The sequence below is a fragment of the Zonotrichia albicollis genome, chromosome 7 (assembly GCF_047830755.1).
Source record: "Zonotrichia albicollis isolate bZonAlb1 chromosome 7, bZonAlb1.hap1, whole genome shotgun sequence".
NCBI lineage: Eukaryota > Metazoa > Chordata > Aves > Passeriformes > Passerellidae > Zonotrichia > Zonotrichia albicollis.
Genome location: NC_133825.1, coordinates 28,395,910 through 28,419,903, shown reverse-complemented (window position 1 = coordinate 28,419,903; position 23,994 = coordinate 28,395,910). Strand labels below are relative to the sequence as shown.

Genomic DNA, 23,994 nt, shown 5'->3' with positions numbered 1-23,994 from the left:
AAAAAGCTGTATCAAAGGCGTTTGTTGTGGGGGCTTGGTTGTTGTTCTGTTGTCTTTTTTTAAATTTCTATAAAAACACATAGACTCTGCATTCTCTTGCATCCATCAGCAAGATGCAGCCATGGTAGTTTTGTCTGGGAGCTGAGATGCCACTCACTGGGCATTCTCCATCTGCTCAGAGGTGGTACAATAAGATCTGCAGCCATAAAAACGCTTCAATTTGAAGGTTGCACTAATGTTCAGACTACATTTAGCGGTGCCCTGTCCCAGCTATTTTTTCTAATGGAATGCGTTATCTATACGCTTCAAAATAAGAAAGTCTGCCAAAATATTAGGAATTCCATTGAGGAGCTTCCATTGAGGAATGATTTTCTTTCTGTTGTTTCAGGGTTAGGTTTTTTACCCCAGTACTTCCACAGAACATTTCTTCATGAGTTTTCTAGAGGAGCACTGAAAAATTCACTTTTCAAAAGCAAAGTTCACCAGTCAAATCACATCTTTTCCTTTCAGAAATCAAGCACATTTAAGAAGGAACTTTCCTTTCCCCCCTATCCTTCATCAGAGGAACTGTAATAAATAAATTTTTAAACAATGCCATATTCTAATTTTGTAGTCAGTGTTTCCTTTCTGCTCTGAGATTTGAAATTAAATAGATTATCTGAAGCTTTAACACAAGTGACTATTTAGCAATACTCTAATCCCAGACATAAAAATGATTCACAGAAATGATACAAATTGAAAGGAATGTTATAACAAAGCAGGTGGTATCAGATATCTGACATCCAATTACGGTCAACTGCCTTGAGGTTTGAGGCAGTTTTTAGTGTGAGTGCTTAGAGCCCAGAACAGTTCTTTAGGGCTTTGCATCCTAACAGGGAACATTCAAAGTACCTTCTTCCAAAGGTTTATTAGAATATTTTAGGCTTAAACATAAGTTGTTTCAGAGAAAAACAGAGCATGTGAATCATCAGATGTAATCCCCTGTTGAATTTTTAGGCAACAAATTGCGATTTTTTTTTAAAAAGCCCTTTGGATTTTTAGTTTTTGGGTTTTTTATCAATACATGCATTTATTGGCAGCATCATAGACAGTTTAGACTCTGCTTTATTGCTTGGAGTATAGCAAGTGGGAACCTTAAAGGAAGCAAAAAGGATGGGACACACAACATGAAAACATGCTAAGAGAAAATATTTTCTACTTTTACTCCAGGATAATGGATTATTGCCTGAGAAGGACTCTGTGATATGACTAGCCACATTTTGTTTCACAATATGTGGGTTTATCCATGTAAGTGGGTTTATTAAATTTAAATCTTCTGGGCGAAGATATCATTTTAATTTCTCTTTAATCAATGTTGTTTCATTCTCAGTAAAGTGATCCCTGAGGCTGTCTGTGGACCTTGGAAACTCTTTGGTACTTAGGTCCAACTTTGTCCTCAGATGTTACTGAGTGTATCAGAAGATACAATGACTTATGCATTTAAAAACTGAATTGATGAGTTATAAAATAGTATTACTACTTTGGACATATACACCCTCATTAATCTGATAATCCAAACCTGTTTTGCAAATACTAAAAATTAATTAAGATAGACACACAGAGAGGCCAAAGCTGTCAAATCTGCCTAAGGCATTTGGACACCCTCTTCCCATTAAAATTTATTTTACACAAAGCATTACAGTTGTTGCCCTTACAGCCAAATCATGCACTGAATGTTTCTAGAGCCTCTCTGCCTCCTGATCCTTGAAGATGGCCTTGTCAAGCTGTGCTTGAGTCACATTGGCAGGTTACTGCAGAAATGCTTATATTCACACAGCAGTCATTATGTTCTCCAGGGCTGCAAAGTCCTCTGATTCAAGAATTCAAATCATATGAAGAAAAACACTTTCTGTCAATTAAACCCCTAGTACTTGTTTTAATTGAGATGTTGGTTTTTATGACTTGCAATGACCAAAGCATTTGGTCCTTCTGGCTAGGAAAAGACATGTATAGCCTATATGGAAGGAAAGGAACAGAAGTTAAATTTCCCTCATCCATAACCCCAGTTTAAAAATAGCTTCTCTGGTTCTTATAGCAGATATTACATACGCATGACTTAAAATGAAGAGCAAAATGCCATCTTTTCAGGGTTTTGAAGAGCCTATAACGCCACTCATGTGCAATTAAACTTGAAAACGATGCTAAATGCCAAGCTACAGCTGCAAACCCAAAAAGCCTGCCTGGAAGACAACAGCCTAAAGCAAAACCATAAATCCCACTTACAGCAAACCTACTGCAAGGAAGTCAGCATTACATTTTAAAGAGTATTGCTTCCCTAGCACACAGTTATAACCACTGCAAAATCTGAGGTTTTGAGTCTGAAACTTTTGGGTACTCACTGGGGATGGACAGAACTAAAAAGACTATTCAGGACTAAAGGGCTGCCTCACTAAATGGCTATTGTTAAACAAACCCTTGTATTATGTCACCCTTGTCTTATGCTATTATACACATGCAATTGAGAACTAGAACAGCATGCCCTCCCTGGTCTGCAGTGGAACTACCCTGAGTGCTGAGCACTGGGAACAAGAATGCTGGGTGACCAGCAGGGAGGACCCTGGTGTTGCCTGAAAATAAACTCTAATCTCTTAGTCTTCACACATTAGTAAGACAATGTCTTGGCTAGTTTTGGTTCTGTCCTCCAATAAAATTCTCTTATATAAAGTCAACGCAAACCACACCTGATAAAAACACTACTCCTCTTTAACCTGTGTCTGTTTAAGTCTGCAACTCTGCCTTTCTCAGGTAGACATATCTGGATTTTGCACACAAAAAGATATTCAGCAGTCTCCTGCACAAGATTCAGGGTCTTTAGAGACACCCTGCCTGTGGTTCAGGAATTTTGAGTTTTCCTACCTGACTTAGGGGTTTGTGGCTATGTCTTAGCAAGTGTATGCACACAGATGCTTAATTTTAGGAGGAAGGAGTGGGTTTGCTGAAGGTAAGAGAGGAATTGAAGACACGCTAAAGAACGTCTCACGCCTTCAAAATTTCTCCTACAACCACCCTAACAAATTGTGGCAATTAACATGCTGTTAGTGTTAGATGTGTGCAGCCAGTGCAGGTGCTAATAATTGAAAAAGCATTTAGAGCTTTTACACCCTGGCTGAATATTTCATGATGTGCTGCATGTTTCACTATTTACTCAGTGGGCCTGTGTCACTTCAATCTTCTCTGACTGCTTTGACTGGTGCTATAAAGCTCAACCAAGACAGAGTGACGGCTTGTCACAGGAAAACTCCAGTGACTCCAGCAGCTCGCTGGGACTAGCTATGAAGGTTGTCACGACATTCTGATGGAATTCAGCAAATGTTTTGTGACTAATACACCCAACATTTGTCGGCTACCATTAGCCATTCCCTGTGACCCTGCAGCCTGTGTGGATGGCATTAAGTTGTAATGAGAATTTGTTGCCTCTGTGTGTTACACTAATGACACTCTCTCACTGATCTTTCCTTTCACAGGTTAATCAGAAACGAAATTTGTAAGGATTCAGTGCCCAGATGCAGCAGGCTTTAGAGAAGAAAACCCAGTGTGACAAGAGAAAGAAAACCTGCATTTTACTGCTAAATGCTTTCATTGTCATATTCAGAAGCTATCCTCACATTTTTACAATCTCACACTGTCTTTTTTCCCTAAATCTAGGAAGAAGACTGTATGTAATACACTGGTTGGTACCTAGTGCCTTGTCCAGTTTATGGGCCAAACTACAGTGTTAATTGTTCTTTCTTCCCTCTTGCTCTGACCAGATGTTGCTGGTTTTACTATTCTCAGAAGCCTTACTGAAGATTTCCCATTAATTTATCAAGACTACTAAAAACAATGATATAAAGCTGCTTACTATAGGAACCTTGTTTTTTAAATTATCTCAATACCTAAGGACACAATCAAAATATGCTTCTGAAGTATGAAGCCTCTCACATAAAAAAAGAACAAAATCGTTAACTTCCAGACTTTTCCATAAGCAATTTAATGAGGGGGAGACAAGGCACACAGTCAATGTGTCTTCTGTTTTTAAGATTCCCCATTTAGATCCACTGAAGCTGCAGAACTAGTAATCTTTGAGGGGTAGGAGAATGTACCTGAAAAAATAATTTCTCATTTGTAAAAACTAAACCCACAGTTAATTGGCATCATAAATTATAGGAGTGTTTTTGTCACTTAAATGAAGAGTGTGACATTATGTTTAAAGCACTGTTGCCAGTCAATGTTTATAAGAATACTTTTTTTTTTTCTTTAAACCTAGTTTATAGCTAAAGAGCTTTTTATTTCTATTCCTTTGATCTGAATGCATCTCCTGTTACCCTGAACTTTATAAAAATTGTATTTTTCTTCTGCAGGATAATTCTCCTTTCCTTTTCTGCTCTCTCATCCCAGAAGGACTTGTCCAAGACTTCAAGTAACCTCAAAAACAAAAAACAAAAAAAAAAAATCAAAAATCGGATGTTGTTTTTATTGCCATGGCTTATAACACAACTACTGTATTGGGTTTGCATGGCCTGGTTTTGGCAGCCGCAGCCAGGGTGCTACAAAGGTGGCTTCTGTAAGAAACTGAAGTTTCCTCCACTGGCCAAGGCTGGGCCAATTAGAAATGACGGTAACACCTCTGCTATAACAGATTTAAGAACAAGGAACAAAAAGGTCCTGGTAGGACCTGTGACCCTGTGAAGGAACCCTGCTGGAGCAGCCTGTCCTTGAGGGACTGCCATCAGTGGAACAGTGACCCAGATTTCAGCAGTTTGCAGAGAACTGCTGCCCACGGAATGGACCCACATTGGAGAAGTGCACAGAGAACTCTCCCATGGGATGGACCCCACACTGAAGCCAGGGAAGGACTCCTCTCCCTAAGCAATGGGAGAAACGACATGTGATCATTGACCATAAACCCCACTCCTCATCCCCCTACACCTCTGCCGGGAGGATGCAGACCTGGGAAGGAGGAAGAAGTGAGGGGAAGATATTTTGAGGTCTGTTTATACTTGTCATTATCCTGCTCTGATTTTGTTAGCAATAAATTCAATTAATACCTCTAATGTGAGTCTGTTTTTTGAGTAATCTCTGCCATTATCTCATAAACCATGAACCATTTGTTCTATTTTATCTCCCCTTCCAGCTGTGGAGGGCAGTGAGAGAGCAGCTTTTGAGGGTGTCTGACATCAGCCAGCATCAACCCACTACAGTCTTCTTGAAATCTGGGTACCATACTTCTGATCAAGAAGCCAGCCCTTCAACAAACAAATGGAAAGAAGACAAATTAAACAGGAAACCAAACCTACCAGTTCCTGGTCTACCAATAGGATTAAGAATCAGGAGGCTAAAAGATACTACCGCCAAATTTAAATAATTTAATTCTATAGTATTGTTAAAAATTGGTGTAAGACAACATGGCAAACACTGAATTACTCCTGTTGTTCCCTACTGAACTTGTAAAACTGAACCAAGAAGTGAATTATGCTATTATATACCTGCTGGGTTGCAGCTTGTTAATCATTGCATATTAGCACTGCACATAGTCTGGATATAAATTTGAGTACAAAATTGAAACTTCCAAGACTGAGGGACATAAATATATACCATTATTATGGCTCATTCATGGGTTTTCACCTTTTCAAACCTTACCTTCATGTCTGGTTTAAGGGAGTCATGAAAAATTATCAGAATCAACTTATTTTACCATTTATGGCTTGAGAAATGCTTCTCTAGATCTGCCATGACTTTTTCTTTTTTTTGCTTCTATGAGAAAGCTCACAGTTTCATTTCATGGAAGGGCAGCACTAAAATGGCAGAGGCAATGCATATTCATGCTGAGTGGCACTAGCAAAAATGTGTATGTACATTTAAGTGTATGTGGCTTAGTGGGTGGATGAGGAGATAAATTTGCACAGCCATTGTTCATATACTTAAAATATTATACACAACTTCAGGAAAAAAGACAGGAGGTTTCCTCCTCAACTTCAGATAAATAATCTCATTAGGCTTCTGGAAATGTATGCCAAAGAACTCACTTGTTTTTCTGTGTCATTTAGCTGGGTCTTGACAGTTTCTGACCAAGTTTTATTGTTTGGTTGGGAATTATTTTAGATCTTCAATCAGAAAAAATCCTCAGGCTTACGAAATTCTCCTTGGCAACACACTGAAAACCTAGTGTCCTCTGATGCCTCTGAATCTTATGTGATCTGGGACACTAATGATAATGACCCTTTGCTGAGTATGCTACTTGTCTAGAGGCCTATGTCAACTACACCACTACATCCAGAGTGGACAGGGACAAACTATTTGTTTGCTCTTCAGGCCCCTTGGGCCCTGTCATATGCTATTTGTTCTTGCATTAAGAGGTAGTTTGACTCGGCTGGGCTGACATTTCCTTCAAGTCAGTGTATTCCACTCAGGCAGTAGCAGCTACCAAAGCAATAAGTACAGACTTGAGGCTCAGCAACAATCATTTAAGTGGCTTTTTTGATTCATATCCAGGGCTTTTCACATTTTTACTGGTCATTCTGAATCCAAAATGACACATTTTTTTAAAAACTAGCTTTGCTATTTGATATTCAGGCAACGTAGCCTCCTCATTGTTAACGTGGCTGCTCATCAATAACACACATCAGAACCTGCAACTGAGATGATGAACAAGGACTGATACTGCTGCATGACACCAGAGGCATTGATCAGTTCTACTTTTCTTCTCCACCTCATGAAGGATACCTGATATGTGACTACTCTCCCAGTCACCCCCTGCCTTCCTTTTCCTTCCATTGCCTATTTAAATTTTACTTTTTACTGTAATAGCATGTCCTTGTGTTCACATCTTAATTTATATTTTTTCCTGTTGGAATTCTAGTTATTTCAAAAAAGTATCCATGCCTTTGTGCCTTTAATGGGACAGACTTTTGCTGATGTAAAACAGGTAAAAACAGTCATGACAATGTTGAGTATTTTTCTGGTTAATTTGCATTTGTAGATATTGTTGGAATTTCAAAGATTTGTTTCTGATTGACTAGACTCTTCTAGTATTGCATCAGTGTGATTCTGCCCATGCCATTTGATGCGATGCAGCATTCAGTTAGAACAGTGGCTTCCTAAATATGAGTCTAGACCATCTATGATGCACACAAAGAGCATTTGTATATCAATTTTCTATTTATATCAGTTAGCAATATATAGTAATTTAGAGTAATTAAAAAGGTGCCATTAAAAAAATTGTTTCCAATCTATCTATCCATTTAATATTTGGTAATGCGGATTTCTACTCATGTATTAGTAAATCTCAAAAACTCTCACTCTCTGACCAGGTCAGACCACTTGTCAAAAGGTCCCAGGGAATCCCTGTGATACAATTTCCATCCTCTGTTCTAATCCAGCAATACAAGAAGTCATAAAGTTTTGTCTGATAGCATAATACCTTCCATCACTGGGGGAATCCAAAACCTGCGCAGCACTTTCAACATTATCTTAACTGTAGGGCTGCTCAGAATGATTCAAAAGTCACAATTTGGGTTTCAATTTATTAATGAATTTTTCACATATTTGTTGTTTTCATACTCCAGACTTCTTGGCTTCCAGGCTCCTACTAGATCCTCTGGATCTCAAACCACAGCTGAGAAAAAGTTTGCAAAATAGCCAGCTATTTCTGGGCAGGTGGAACAGGGGCAAAACTGACTTGAAAAAGGAGTTTTTAAAGCAAATTTACAAAAAAACTTCTAAAGATAAATATCAGCTACAGACATGACAGTGCTTTAGCTGATTTACCTCTTGGGTACTTCTAGCTGACATGCACTAAAGATTTCTGGGCAGGAAAGCAAGTACCTGTCACTTTCTGTAATTTACAAGGATAAGAAATAGCAGATTATACAGTCCACCTTTGTTCCAGAGAGGAGAAAAGAGTTTGACCATTACAAACAAATCTTAACAGAGCTCTCTTCTGATTCAATCCACTTTGTCTTTTCTAGCACCTTGGACCAAAGTTAAGTCAGTGTAGATAAAGAGCAAAAGGAAGAGACGGTTGGGTCTGGGGAGAAGCTGAGGGTGCCAACACTGGGCTGGAGAATAAATTTAGCAGCAACAGAGACGAGGAAGAAAACAATGTCTGGATTTGGAAGCCTGGCAAGTTCTCCACTCACTGCTCAACCTGTGTTTAGCAATTCTGATGTGCTACTGAGCAGACAGCTCAGGCTCAGGACGACTACTCTCCCTCAGTCCCTCTTCAGCAGGCAATGAAAGCAGGCTGTACTTTGAAAATCTTCCCCCATCATGCAAACTGACACAGGCATGCTTTTCAAAAACCCACAGCCAATCTGTTGATCATTACTTATTTACAAAGGCCTTCGGGCAGAAAGTCCTGTAAAAACCATACTTGATACGGTATACACTAGCTTTTTCTGCTTGTGGAAAAAAGTACCCCTAAGGCTACCTCAAACCATCACTTTCTATTGCACATAAAATGTACCGTGTAACACTAAAGTATTTAATATATATGGTATAATATATCTACAGGAAAGGCATTTGTGTAGAAGTATGTTACCCTGTATTTGGTAATTTGATGTTTTGCTGAAGGCTATGACTTGAAAAAGCCTGCACCTAGTACAGAGGACCTGTCATCTCAGTACCCAAGAGCCAATAGAATAAAGAAGTACCCTTAAGCAGCAAAACTTTGACACAGCTTTGAAGCATATGAAAACAGTATAACTCCCCAGAATTATTATTACTCAAGATCAAAGAAATGAGGCATACTTTACATAGCAAACAGGGACAGTGTGTTCAGTTCCTTCTCTCTCTCTCCCTTTCTCTTTTTACTTCTACTCCCCCAAAATTAGAATCTGGGAGAAGGTGAGGGGGGGAATCTCCACATGTTTAAATTTTAAGCAGTTAAAACAATTATCACCAGATAAGAGGACTGACCAAAGGTAAGTAAATTGAAAACTATGCTAGCATGACAACTGGCACTATAAAAATGAGAAGTTTGCCAGTATGCTCATTTTATTCTTCCTCATAAACTGTAAACAAGCATGTAAATCAGTGTCATATGGGCAAGGCTGAGCTAACAGGAAGGCAGAGAACTTTTAATGACACATTCTACAGAAATAGATGGTCAATAGGGAAAAAAAAAAGCCACAGCTGGGTGCATTTTCCCTCCGTGAATCAATCTCACTTTTGGTTCTGTAGTCTAAACAGAGATGAAGACGATTTGTGGAAGTTACGTCCTTGAATATGCCCTATATTGCAGAAACAATAAACAAATATGGATGCCTCTGTAACTGCACAAAGAAAATTCCAGTCTAGTGACTGAAATACAAAGAGAAATATCACCTACCTGTATCCAGAATCATTACAGGAACAAAATCATTGTCAACAAAAATGATAAGAGATTTTATTTATGGAAAGGACTATATATTTGTATCAATTTTTTTCACTTAACCTCTGTGAGCAGACACAGTTATACACACATAAATCTCAAATTCCATGAATGTGTCCGTTTATATATGCAAATAAGTTTACATTTTCTGTGTATGTGTACATATATATACACAGAGTGGAAAATCTCTGCTATGGTATTTATGGATACAATTATGGACTGAGGGTCTATCCTGGGTTCACAGGATATGCAAAAACAGAGCAGGAACAGCCTTGTTGGAAACTATCTACTATGGGATCTAATTTTGACTGAGTTGAGCAGGTAAAAGGAAAAGCACAGTGAGATAGAATGCAAATCACATAATATTTTAAGAGATTACAATTTCTTGTTGCAGTTTTAGTTTTAACAAATGTCCTAGAGGTATTTTATCCTATAAAAGGAAACTACATAGTTATACAAAAGAGTACTAGCGTAAAATAATGTACACATAGCAAGAGGGGAAAATATCACTAACAAGATGCTGTTTTCATCACCCACTTTTAGAGCATATACTACCCTCTTAAAAATCCCTGTATTTCATAATTAATGTGCTTTTAGCTTGACTAAAACTGCATTAGTTTTGAACTTTGCTTTGGCAAGTACATATATTATTAGACTTTTTCATCAGTCTAAATCAATTAACAGAAATTTGATTTCAATCGACAGGATAAAAGGAAGGTAATATTCAGGTTCATTTTTGATTGTGATGATACATCTCACATATGGCCTTAAGTACAGAAAACAGTACTCAGAGGGAATCCAACAAAAAGAGAATTGCCTGAGGCAAACTAACCACATGAGTTCCCCTGATTGGTTAGTGCTATCATTAGTGCCACTGCTGTTTAAGAACTACACATGGACAGGACAGGGTGACAGCTAAGACTTTAAAGCCTATGTATTTTTCAAACAGCTTTTCAAACTGTTTTTCATGACAGAATTTTTTTTCAGCTCTATCATTAACTGCTGACAAGCTGACAGAATAAATACTTCAGCCTTTCAGAAACCATCTAACAATCTTTTTTTTTCACCCCCTCCCCTTATTTTTGATGTGGGGGGAGGAGAGGAGGAAGGAAGAAAGAAAGGAGATGAAGATATGAGTTTCTTACAGTCTTACCTCATCAGTTTGGGTGAGGAGTTGGGTGAATTTCGCATGCCTCCATTTCGCTGCTTTTTTTTGGGTGATAGTGTCGACGGCTGCTCATCTTCAACTGGAAATATAAGGAACTCATGAGATTAAGTACTGCTCTGAGTGCAATGTGAAATACAAGTGAAGTAGCAAAGAACACACACTCTATGTCCATTCACGCACTGATACTTCATTGCTAACATAGGCCAACAGTAATAAAAATCAAATACATGTTAGTCGAAGAGATTGGTTTGAAGGAGAAGCAGAGAAGAATACCAGGGTTTTGAACACAGGTGTTCAAATTGGTTTCATACTTCAAAAACAAAGGCGGGGAAACCACATTCGGGTTATTCTTAGAGTTATTATCAGTTAATCTGCGCTACAGAAAAATAGAATTAGTGCTCTGCTGTATTCCCAGACAGATAAAGTACTATTTTCAATATCAACATAACAACTGCCAGCCTGCTTTTGCTAATGAACTAGACACCAGTTGGTTTTCGCTCCTCACATGCCAAACAACAGAGTCTTCATGAAGAGATGTAAAATATTCAATGCCTTGATGTTCAATGATTCAGTTAGTCGGGAATGTGAATGCAGCCTGCCATTGTGCACAGATCTCCAGCACAAGTCAGACCTCATCGCTCTACTCTCCTCCCAAAACGGAGCTTTAACAGGAGTGAACAGAATGAGGTTGAATGGAAGTGGGGAGACAATACCTGTATAACAGAGAATGCATGTGTTATGCAATCTTTTAATGAGCATGAGGTGCATTTTCAAGGACAGATTGATTTCCAGATAGAAAATCACTTAGAGTTTTGTCACTCATAAACTATTCTTGGATAACTTATGTCACAATATGTACTGCTTAAACAAGTGCAGCTTCCTTAGAACTCATCTATAAGAATTAACCACCATCTTTACAGTTTTGAGATTGTAACTGCACTTGATAATCTGTATGTAACTTTTTCATGTACTATCAAAGGGAATAAACTCATGCCTGCTTTCTCAGGTTCATACTAATGCTACTTTATTCTGGTACAAAGAAGAAAAAATAAACTTTTCCCCATCCTACTGTTAACTGAAAAATTAATTAGAAGATAATATAACTGATGCCTAGGAAGCTTTTACTTCAAATTTAAAAGGAAAGACATCAGTAGTAGTAATAGTAGCTGCTATATTTAAAGAGCTTAGTACACATTAGCGGTGCACAAGCAGAGGTTGAGAAAAAAATACTACTGCAATAAGGTACATAAGAAAAACAACAAAAATGGGATATATGTCACCTGCACCAGACTTATCTGTGAAGAAATTAAACAATAGTCTTTTGCTATAACTCTCTTCTGACACTACTTTATTACAGACTGCATTACAGCCTACCACCTCTGTCTGTTTGCCCAAGCCTGCTATGGAACTCCATTTTGCCTTGGTCAAGACCAAAGGGCTGAGCCCTGAAAAGACAGATTTTGCTTTTAGATGACCTGGCATCATCTAGAACAAGGAAGTCACAACCAAAGAAACTCTGCAAAGAGAAAAATCAAACTCAAAGCAACCAAACAAAGCTAATCCTAAAATAAATGTGCCAAAGAGTGGTGTAAAAGATAATACTTAGATCAGAACAATGACTGTCTAATAATGATTTATTCACTAAGTTTCCTCTCTTCTTAGGCAGCATCCCTAAAGACAAAGGAATTTTCTTCTCATTTGACTTTTCTTTCTTTTTTCAAATCAAAGTCCTATAGTATAAATGCTTATTGATGGTTAGTTAAATGCCTCTCAGTCAAATTTGGCTGAGAAATAAATAAGCCCACAGAAAATTCTCAAAAATACACAAATTGAAATTTTCTTTCTGTGACAGTTTGCACATATTAAACTAGATCACTTCAGTATTTAGCTACATGTACCATGAAGTGAACATGCACATAATTGGTTTTTTGGTAATATCTTTGCAGCTCTGATTGCAAAAAAAGCACAAGTCTTTGTGATTTTTAGAACACCCTCTTCAAATCATTCTCTTGAAAATGGCCTAGCCTTGTTTTAAACTTCTCTGCCAAAAAGTTATGCATTCTATTCCACACAGACAATAGCTTTCAAGATATCCACTGTGCTCTCTTGTTCTTTATTGGATATAAATATTCAGTTCCACCACTTAAAAGATCAAATGAACAAGAATCATGCAAAATGTTCCTTCCAGAAAACAACAATGATCTGTTTTACTGTCTTGGGAGTAAAAATTCTAAATTTCACTCAAATTAATCTGTTACCATGGGGTTACAGAATGTGTGTCCAGAGATGCAGTATGGCACCACAAGTGTGCTGTTATACAATTTTAGCAGTTCAAGGGAGATACACGTCCATCAGGACCATAGGCAAAAATCTTACAGTAACCCAAGTCAACTGTAGATAATATTATAACCAGAAATATTTCTCTGCTTAAGAGAAAACAATATTAAAAAATAATATTCTTCCAGGTTTTCAGCTAGCTAATAAGACTCCTTCCTGATCCTTTCAGATTCTGTAAGTTAATACAATAAGGATGCTTTTGTACTATATGGTCCAACATTTTTGTTCTGCAGCGCTGCCAGGTGATGCTAACCTGCTGCCCAATTAAAATCAAAGTCTTACTTTGTAACCATCCAAAATAACAACTTTTAGAAGTACATTTCTAGCAGTCTGCACTTGTTATTGGTACCACATCTGCAATAAATAAGCTTCCTTTTTGGATATGTGCTTGTCATATTCAAATCATGCTACTGTCACCAGTTGCCTGCAAAGCCCCAGGTTGGCAAGGCTGACTGGTTAATTCCTGTTAGCAAAGCCTTCTGAGGGGTCTCAGTTTGTTGCTTAACCAAGAAAGGCATTTATTCTCATTGTAGCAATGGAAGTAGATCTATATTCATTATACGACAGAAAATCAAGTTTTATTTTTCATTGAAATCTCTGCACAGAGTTTACAGGGCATCTGCAGTTTAGCAACACAGCTCCATAGGAATGGGGGAAGGGAACACATGAAGTTGAAATATGTGAATAGTATCTAATGGACACTATTACCTATGGCTTGGTTCCCAAAAATGTTGCAGTGATAATTCACAAGTGGTTTCTTAGTAATAAGTAGGATATAAAATATATTTAATTATTATCCTTCAGATACTCCTATCAATTTCCTGCCTATTTAAAGAAGTGGATCTAGCAAAATTTTTAGTAAGGTTATTAAATATTTTAGTTTCATGGTTTCTGTGTCTGCATTAATTTAAAAGGGAGTCTTAAATTCACTTGTTCTTATGAAACACAAACATATTTGCATAGTGGGGCTGTGATATATGACAAATAAATTCTGATATTGTATGTTTATTTTTGTTAACAAGTCCCCATTTTTTATGTCTTTATACGACAGGATTTTTATTAACTACAGCCATATTATGTTACAGAGACTTTTTCTACCGCTTTAATGAAAATTGGAAGTTCAAGAATTGGACACAGAGTTTTATAGATTTGGAACTCTGAGTTCTAATAACATTCAAGAGCTTGTTTGCACATCCCTAAGTATAACACTTATTGTACTGCTGTAACAACCCAGAGCTCACTTGTCTAATAACAGTTTTGCAGTTCAGGAAGACTCAATGCTAAAAAAAATGTCAGGTGAGTCTAATGAGGCTTCAGACACTCAGTTTTATGCTGGAGTTTGATTTAAAGTTACACTGATGTTTTAACATGTTTGCTTATTCTTGAGTAAAGAGTGTTCATTATTTCAATGACATAACCTCCAGACAATGTTCCATGAATTGGTTTAAGATGTGCTGGTAATTTTAACAGTCTTAATATGGAGTTGAACATCTGTAGCCACATATCACTTGACTTATATCCTCATTTCATTTTTAAAGCAAAAACAAAGAGTAAGTCTTCCAAAACAGGGGGCAAGTTCATAACTGTTTTCTTTGTTATTTTCTAACTATTTTTAAAACAACACTGTCTCGTTCACTGCCTCTCCCAGGTCACTAGCTGCACTAATTTACAGATGCTTTTTTAGACACCAAAAAGAGCTGAAATTTGAAATAACATTGATGTTGCTGAACATCACATGAACTGGGATATCTGGTAAGTTCATTCTGCCTAGCTCCAAAGCTATTAAACGCTCCAAAGCAATTAAATCCTTTGAAAGGTAAAGCACAAACCACCCAGAAACATTAGTTGACTAGCTATCTCGATTAACTTATTAATCACCACATCTGGAGAAACCCACATCTGTAAGCACTTAACAGAGCATTAGTAATGTCATAGTCACATTGAAAACAGACTGCAAAACCATGCACAAGCCATTCTGTATTGCCTTATGCATCCAACTACTGGGCTACCTACGGAGATCTTGGTTCAACCCAGGCTTTTGGGAATGGTAGCGGTATTTTACAGGCAAGCTGAGTGCCCTTTGCAATCTACAGTAGGTAGATTTTCCTTGTTCAACAGAACTCAGTAAGTTAAGGTGCAGCAGCGAGGGGTTGTTGGGTAGGAGGAGGCTCCCTTTACGGTTATTAACAAGTGGAACAGGTTCCGGGATTCCTTCAGTGGACTTGGCATCAATCAATGCATTAGTAGTTGCATTCTTGAACTGATATGAACCTTTTGGGTAACTTGGTCTAGCTGCATTCTTTACTTCTAAATAATAAGAAAAAATTTAAATTAATTTTTTTGTATTAAAAAAATATTTAAAACCACAGGCATGAATCAATTTTGATATTATGTGGAAATACAGACATTAAAGCTTAAGGTAGCAGTTCCAACAGCAGAAATTAAGGTTTATACCTGCAGCTTTCTTATGTTGTTTCTTTTTTTCCTCTAAAAATGACTCTTTATAGAAGAATACTTATAGAAGGATTATTCAACAATATTATCACCTTTAAGCAATAATCCCATCCTACGGTAAGTATGTCTGAGGCAATACTTATTTCCCCATGTTGATAAGGGCTTTGAGATTTACTATCTGTGGAAGATGTTTATTTCTTTGAAACTACTGAAAATGACAGGGGAGGTAAAGCACTTTGCTGCTATTAAAATAAATAAGGAATCATAGAAAACATAAGGTCACCACTTCAAAATTGTGCAAGCATACTTATGGAATTAAACTGATTTTAGGGAACCCACATAAAAATTGTTGAGTATTCAACAGTGTTGAATATTGTAAATTTCGGGAGGTCATACACAGTACCTCTGAAAAGTAAGTTAAGAAATTCAATTTCCTAAATATGGATTTAGCTTAAAACTGTGATTCTTTGTCTTCCACTGATAATATATCAAGGCTACTTAAACACTACCCTATCTACTAATACCTCTTACAAATGGCACCCGCAGTAACAGCCAGCAACAAAATATTTTTCTGGTAAAAACACGCAATAAAGATCTTCTCCTAATGCTTGTTTCATTCTGAATGAGTATAGTATAGACAAGAAGGTACAGAGCAGAGCTGCTAAGACCTTATTATTGGTTGTATAATGAAGTAAGAAGTTTAGGTAGGGAGTAGTTGGTGGACTGATAAACTTGCAGCATTATTTACTATTACTTAAAGATTCTATGGAGAGCACTGAGCAGAGACTAGAGGCAAAGTATTGAGGTGAGCATGTTTTCTGGGATCTTTGTTTAGTTTACCACCAGCTAGAAACACCATCTGGTAACAGGAAAGATAAAAAAATAGCATTCCCATGCTTGCCATTTTTCTTCAAGCACAAAATCTGTCTCTCCCATGGAAAAGGTGAGTGCATAGGAATTACAAGAGTCATTTGAAGGTACCTTTTAACAAGGTTGAACAGGTTGGTGGCAAAGCACCCATTCCAATTCAACGACCTTTTGATGGCTTGCTATTATTCTGAGGTAGATTGAAAAATTAGTGAGAAAAGAACTAAAAACTAATTTATTATACTATTCTGATTTTTACTAATAGAAGTAACATAATAATAATAATAATAATAATAATAATAATAATAATAATAATAATAATAATACATACTCACCAGAGTTCACATGTATTTTAAATCATCAGAAGAGAGCATATATCTTTGATTAGCAATAATGACAAGAAGACAAAATATTGAATCCACTACATGAAAATTACCAATTCTACCTCAGAGTTACTGGGTTTTTTATCAAATTTTATACTTCTACTTTTGATATTCCTCCAAGTGAAATAATTTTCAGATGATAAAATATATCTGCAGAGAACTATCTCCCTACACATGTCACTGGTCAAGCATGTATTTGAAGGCCTTGATATGCATCAACTCAGTTCTATTTTTAAAGTGCAGATAATAATACTGGAAATAATCTTTAAAAATCCACATCCTCTATCAAAGTATCTTCACAAGAAATGGAAGAAGACCAGAATCTATTAAGCTTATCAACCCTTTAATCAAGTTATAAGAAACACCATAATCTTTTTACAGTCTCTTCTGGAGTTCAATAAGTGATGGTTTCAGATACCAGACCTGACTATTAAGCAATAACCTTCCATAGCAGTGTATGTTTTAGGGCACATTCCATGCAGTCAAATTCAAGCTTTCCTAAGATTTTGTGCTTGCGGTGGCACAGCATGTGTCAGAAAAAAAATACTTGTCTTTTGGTATGGTTTCATATCTGGAGCTTGGCATCATATTTAACAGCACCACATGATCTTGTTCAGCAGGAAGGCAGACTGAGCTGCTTAAAACCTAAGTTACTTCCCCTTACTTCCAACAGTGTGGACAGGTATTATCACTGAGCATGGGCATAACAAGTTGCCAATTTTTTTTGGTCAAATTATTCCAGGTTTCAAAATTCTAACTACTAGTTTCACCCCATGACTTCTAAACTCCTGCCTCAAGAGCTTAGCTCAAAGTGGAAGAAGCCCAACAGTGGACGAGTAATGCAATTCTTTGTACATAGAACGTTTTTCTTTCTCCAATAGTTTATGGCCCAAGTCTGAGTCTTTTTACTCAGTCTTCAAAAGCAAGGATTACAGAATAATATCTGAATGACCTATCTTTGGTAGAGATAATAATCTCTTTTTCCATTCCTCCTAAAATTACACATAAATTTTTTACCACAGAAGAGTGAAACTGGTTACTCTTAGTGTAAATAGTCTGAAGGTGCACGCTGTGCCACATACATGGGGCTGTCAGAATACACCCTGAACTACATGGGCAAGCACAGAGCTTTTGGATGAAGCAGTTCTGTACAACCAGGTGAGAAACACAGGTCAGCTTCAGCAGATACAGACTATAGTGTGCAAAACCTAAAACACTAATGGAGCATTCCCCAGTTCAGCAAAGACAGTTGATTTTTATCAATAATTTCTTTAAAATCCAATTGGGTTATTGCACTATTATGTGGGCTGATTTCCATAAAAAAACATATTTGGGAAACAAAGATTGCTGTTAATTCTATGGAACTAAATACATCCTTACATATTGTCACTGCCTCACTAGGTTTGGCAATCAAACTGTCTGGATTGGGGTAATTCTTTGTACCACTGTGCAACATCAAATCACTACCTCCAAATCCACCAGGGTTCTTTACTAAGTATGGGATGAATTTAGTACCACCAAGTCTACTAAAACAGGACTATTTTACTAGTCATAGTTAGATTAATTTATTTTTATGTAGCATGACATATGACTTTATTTCCAATGCAAACAGTCACAGGCCTGCATTGTTTATGCTGTCTAAGTTCCTTAGAACTGTTCAGTACATTTTCATGTATCCATAAGGCATTATTATTACCTAAGAATATTTTGAGTGCCATTTGGAGACCAAATTTTAAACTACTTTTTGAGAATGGCAAAGAGTAAGCAACAGGATAAAAGTAGAGTAAGGGTAAGAAATTGCATTTTCTGTAGTATTTTCTAATTGCACCCTGGGTGAACACAATCTACTTTTAATAAATGCTGTGCAGAATTTACCCAAGAAGCCTGTCAGCATTAGAGAGATAAAAAATCATATGTATTAAATGTGATATATTAATGCAATCATAAAGGTATTTTGAAGTTGCATATATTCCTATTCCTTACCCCCACCCTCAGGAACTCCCTTTCAAGCTCAATGAACATACACTTGCCTACAGACTGTGTTAGGGAATCATGCCTGTTTCTATTTCTATACATTTTATTTATTATAATGAAGATAATTTGAATTGCAATCTGCAACTCCCTGAACATTTTTAAAACAACAAATGTAGTTAAACTAATGCCTGTGGCAATCTCTATTTATTCTTTGTGAGCATACACTTGCCATAACTTAAAACTGGGCTGAGCTTTAATTTAAATGTAACAAGGCAGAATACCAGTACAGTGCTTTCAACAAAATGGCTGAAACTGGCTTCAGCATGATTTGCCTGGAAGGGAAGATGAAAATGTGTTTTAAAGGAGAAAAAATATCCTGACCAAAACCAGACATTCTAAACAACCACCACTGATACCCAGTGCTCCTCTCCTCCCCCATCTCTATCAGCTGCTAGGCTTTCAGCACTGTTTTTCACCAGACACTAGCACAGTGTTTTCCTTCATAGTCAGCCATCAGCCAGAGCTGTCACTTGCAGATACTTCATTTTTGTTTCAGTCTAATTCATACTGCACCCCCTTAATCTCTGTAGTGAGTAATGCCATGTCACTGTGAAGATATGTCAGATCCAGCATTAGAAATACAGAGAGTGTTCCTAACAGTTAAACTATCTTGGTTTGAAGAAATATTTTATTTCTCCCCCCAACTTAACTGATGTCTTTCTCCTGAACATCTTCCAAGCCGACCTCCAAAGGAGCAGTCACCCTTCTGCAATCTGGCTCAGCTTTCATGGGGTGGGGGGTGAAGACAAGCTGCAGCCCTGTATTTCTGAATGCAAATAATCAATACGTTGATTGAGCTTTTGGCTACCAGAGTTCTTTTGATGGGAGTGACAGCGAGCATGACTTGCCTCATTCAATGACAAGCCTGTTTAGACTTTTTTCTACCTACCACTTTGTGAATCAGGCAACTGAAAATACCCACAGCAATTCCTCCAAACTGTCAGCTATTGCTGTGATTCCACCCAGCACCCCCTGTACAAGACAACAGATTAACCATTAGGCTAGATATGTTGAAAATATACAGCTTCAACCTTTCCTCAGCTAGCTCAGAGCGATGTATAGATGATTATTTCAACCGTCAGCTGCCGCATAGACTTAAACCCCTGCACAATAACTCCTGGATTCATCTGCCCCTTGTCAAACTTGCACAGCTTTACTTTGAGCATACATAGTGTGGCAGTTTCACTGCGGATCTAGAATAATCCAGACGGCTGCTGTCTCTTTGTTAACAGGAAGCTAAACTGATGAGTTTGTAATGCATTTCTTATCAAAGGTACTTTCAAAAAAGGAAATGTGCCAAATCAGTTGGGGTCGGAATTTAGCATAGTATTGAAATATGATTTAATCAAAACATTTGTTATTTGTTGGGGGAAAAAAAAAACACCCCACATTATTCATCCTCTATTTCATGCCAGTGAACTATTTATTTAACAAATTTACTTGATTTTTTTTTTTCGTGGTAACAGATGTAATGAAATCATTGACTAGAAACTACAATATAATGGTGCTTGATGAGATACAAGAACGTTAATTTTAGAAACTACGGAGCAGCATTTGCTTGTCTGAAATGGTAATTCAAATGAAACAGGATTGCTGCTTTTGTTTCTATGTGCATTACATACTCAGGGAAATGCATTTCATTCTGGCTTTTTAATACAAAAAGATACGCTGCATATCTACACACTAACACCATTGGAAAATCAGGTGAAGCTGGCTTTTGGTTGCAGTGTCTGCCACTTAAAGTAGATAAAACATCAAGATCCAAGAATGTCAAAAATGCATCATCGGAACATTTTGCAAATACTGAATGGTGCTTACATGAGACATTCTCTTTGAAATTGCAGATCAAGAAACATTTCTCTTTTTTTTTTTTTTTCCCTTCTTTTTGTCCCAGGCTTGTACTTTTTGGCTAAAGGCAAAAAAATTTCAAAACAAATGCATTGTGTCGACTACTTCTTTCTTTTTTTCCTTTTTCTTTCTATTAGTATCCAATACTTAAATTTTGTATTAATAATACATGGTCTTTCAGTCTTAATTATTCTCCCACATTAAGAACTGAAACTCAGCTACAGATATATTTCTCATCTTTGCTTTTCCTTGAATTCTGAAAAAAAGACAGTTAACAGCAAATGTGGAATCTTGCCATGCTGGATCCTGTTATTAATTTAAGATGGCTGCTCTGATACTCAGTGAAATCAATACAGACTTTAAATTCCTGATCTTTTAGAGTAACTTGTATATAGGATGAAAAATAGCCTACAAAGGAGTTTGGAAACCCAGAAAACCTATAACTTGAATCTTTTGGTGAAAAAGGTCTGGCATATGGATTTACATCATTTGTGCTTGTTTTTAAGAGTAGAGAAATTCCCTAAGGTTACCACAGAAATATGGTATTTTTTTCTTTGCTCCTCCAGTTTAATTCAATAACACAACTAATATGAATGCTGTATTAATTATTATCACTTCTCTGCTACTACAACTTCAGCAAGCAAAGTGGTTTAAGGCTTTCCAAACTGTGGTTAATCCAAAGTCCAGTAAAGCCAGAAAAAACATTTACCCAGACTTCAGTGGACTTTAGATCAGGAGCTGTTTGTAACTCATGTATATGCTGTCATAAATTAGAAGCAAGTCTTTCCCATATATACAGCATTTTACACACATTGGTGTGTGCAATTTTGAGAAGAAAGGCTTCTGCTTTCATGGATCTGATTTCCCATTCCAATACAGAGGTATATAGACAATAGGACACTATTTGTACATAACAAACATCTTCTCTTTTCCCTGCCAAGTTTGCACAGTAGAAAAAAAGCTACTTCAATCCCTAATCAAATGCTAATTTATACTTATACTAAGTCATAGATCCATTGAACCTTGAACATATTTTCTAAATCAAATTTTAGTATTCTCTCATACATTTTTCTTGATTTTTAGTCTTCATTCTCCACTGCCTTTTCAAATTATGATTCACTCCGTAATTGTTTATTCAAGTCATTAAACTGTTATTGGAAAACTGTCAAGTGAAAAGTTAAAAAAAAAAAGGAAAGCATCAGTGGACTTTTTTTCCTCTCTGTCCATTTAATTGTCCAATAGACTTCTCCACTATGCCATATCCATACAGAATACTATTTGGACAAAGTAAAGTTTGTTTTGGGAAAGGGTGAAGAAACGAAGATGTCCCTAAACTGCAGAACTTAAACCAGAATATGATCTATTTTCAGGGGGTCTGTTCTCCAGACAAACATCAAAGTGAAGGGAACTAACTTTGTCTTTTCAGGGTGCACTTTGGAGAATAAGGAAAGTCAAAGTGTCTCATTGGTATGGCAAGTGTAAATATACTGAGTTAAATTTTAAATTATATCACTTCATTATAACAAGCTGTTCTGCTCTGCACATGGAGGAGGAGCTGCAGAAAATGTTACCCCAAGTGTCAGAAAAAAGTGTCACAGACCCTGCGCTTCCTACCAAGTCACAAGCAGCTATGGCACTACGATTCTGGAGTCCCAGCTGCTGTCTTCAGCACAGCAAAATACAAAAGGATTGCTTAAAATCACATGGTTGGCAACATTTTAACAGACTGCCTGATTACCCCATGGCTGCAGGCAGAGGATTGGCAATCTCCTGAGATTTAGTTTAACCACTGATCTTGGGTTACACAGCATTGCGTGGCTCACTTGCAGACAATTCTGTTTTAAAGGATTTTATTAGTCACAGATCTTGCTAGAATTCAAGTGACCAAGTGATGTGAAATTGTGGCTGTTAATCTCTAATTTTCTCAGACCTAGTAAAACTGTGATGTTGCTACTGTTGTTTGAAAAGTACATTTTGAATACATTCAATGAAAATATACTTTATTCATATGTGATACTGTTATTACAGTGCTTGGTGGTTTGTTTTCTTTTTAGACATGAAAGTGTGCCTCTAACACTGAATAACTGTAACATCCTTTTTACTTTTGTGTTTCTATTTCCCTTCCTTTAAAAAAAAGTGTCAGTTAAAGGGCACTGATTTCCTTATGAGCAGCCCTTTGACAGCTCCCCAAGGTGTGACACGTAAAGCCAAAAGACACATCTTTGGGAGATACTTTAGCAGTAGCAACACAGAGCAAATTATAATATTCCATGCATTGTCATAGTCTATCCTTGTTTCAATGCATAGCAACGCAAATTGTATTGTCCTTTGTCCTGTTGCCTCAAAGAAGATTTTGACACCAACTATAAGGGACACAGAGGAAGAAGTTGTGACACTAGCAAGGGCACACTGTAGTTATGTAGTTCTGCTAAACTGTAGGAGGAATCTGTCTTGTTTTTACGAAGTTAAGGAAGTGTCCCCTAAAAGCACTCACAATCTGATCAGTCACTGCAGAAAACAGTGAAGTTCTACTTGTGGACAAAAAATAAGCTACTATTAAAAAAAGAAAAATCTAAATTTGAAAGGCTACTCATCATTGTGCCTATGATCTTTTACTATTTATACTCCCCCTGCTCCATTAAATTCAGAGAAAAATATACAATGCCTTGCAGTAACTATGAGTAAAAGTAAGGACAGGAGTCCTTGGTGATTGCTCCACTCCTTGGGATTAGAAATCTTATATTTACAGCATAGATTGTGTTTGTCAGGCAGAGTATTTCAGTGCACAGGAAAGCAATATTTCCATGCCTTTGGAGCAGGACTCCACAAATTCCAGCTCAGCCTTGCTGCAACTGTTTCCTTCCTGTGAACATTGGAAAGTGTAGATATCATCCTGCAGAAATCTAATTAGAATTATTACTTCTCTTTCCCATTTAGAAGTGCCAACTTATCTAAACATCACAAAAATACATAAGTCTAGTGCAATTTCAACCTACATATTCTAAAGTTTTAAACTGAAATAAAAATTTATCTACCTTGCTCATTACAAAAGACAGTCTAGGTCCCTGCCAATACCACAGTCAAGTAAAGATTGTCCTATGTTTCTTATAAATCCAAGAGATTGTATTCTTAAATTCTAAGGTTTTATGTAGTTTTTTTTCAATTCTTCCTCTGCTTCCCCATGAGTCGCCTTACTTTTAAAAGCACACTTGAGAGGATCTGGCTGAGGTTGTTTCTATTTTTAACTAGGTGGTTAATATGCAACTGATAAATTGGGGTTTTCTTCAAATTTTTTACTTTGTAAAATTTGATACCATTAAACTTCTTTTGGCTTGTGTTCATCTTTGAAAAAAAGGGCATAGAAATGTCTGTTTCTCTGAACAAAAAGAACTGAAATATTAACATTCAACTCTGGCTTTCTTATCATTTGTCTTATTCAGTTTTAACCCCCATCAGTGGAAGAACTTCCATTTACTAAATTTTCATAGGATCAGCCTCAGTGATCCCCAATACCC

General features: G+C 36.9%; 1 protein-coding gene across 34 annotated transcripts in view; it reads right to left on the bottom strand.

Annotated features, from left to right (window-relative positions):
- The window catches only part of KCNMA1 (potassium calcium-activated channel subfamily M alpha 1), a 406,748-nt gene that overhangs the window by 53,298 nt on the left and 329,456 nt on the right, over positions 1 to 23,994 (bottom strand). For 33 of the 34 annotated variants that reach the window (XM_074544761.1, XM_026799790.2, XM_005481495.3 and 30 more), the window contains one exon: positions 10,542 to 10,635. In XM_074544761.1, the coding sequence (XP_074400862.1) occupies positions 10,542 to 10,635 (94 nt within the window). Of the gene's footprint in view, positions 1 to 10,541; positions 10,636 to 14,906; positions 15,201 to 23,994 lie in introns of all 34 variants that reach the window. The other variant, XM_074544759.1, reaches the window with a different exon arrangement.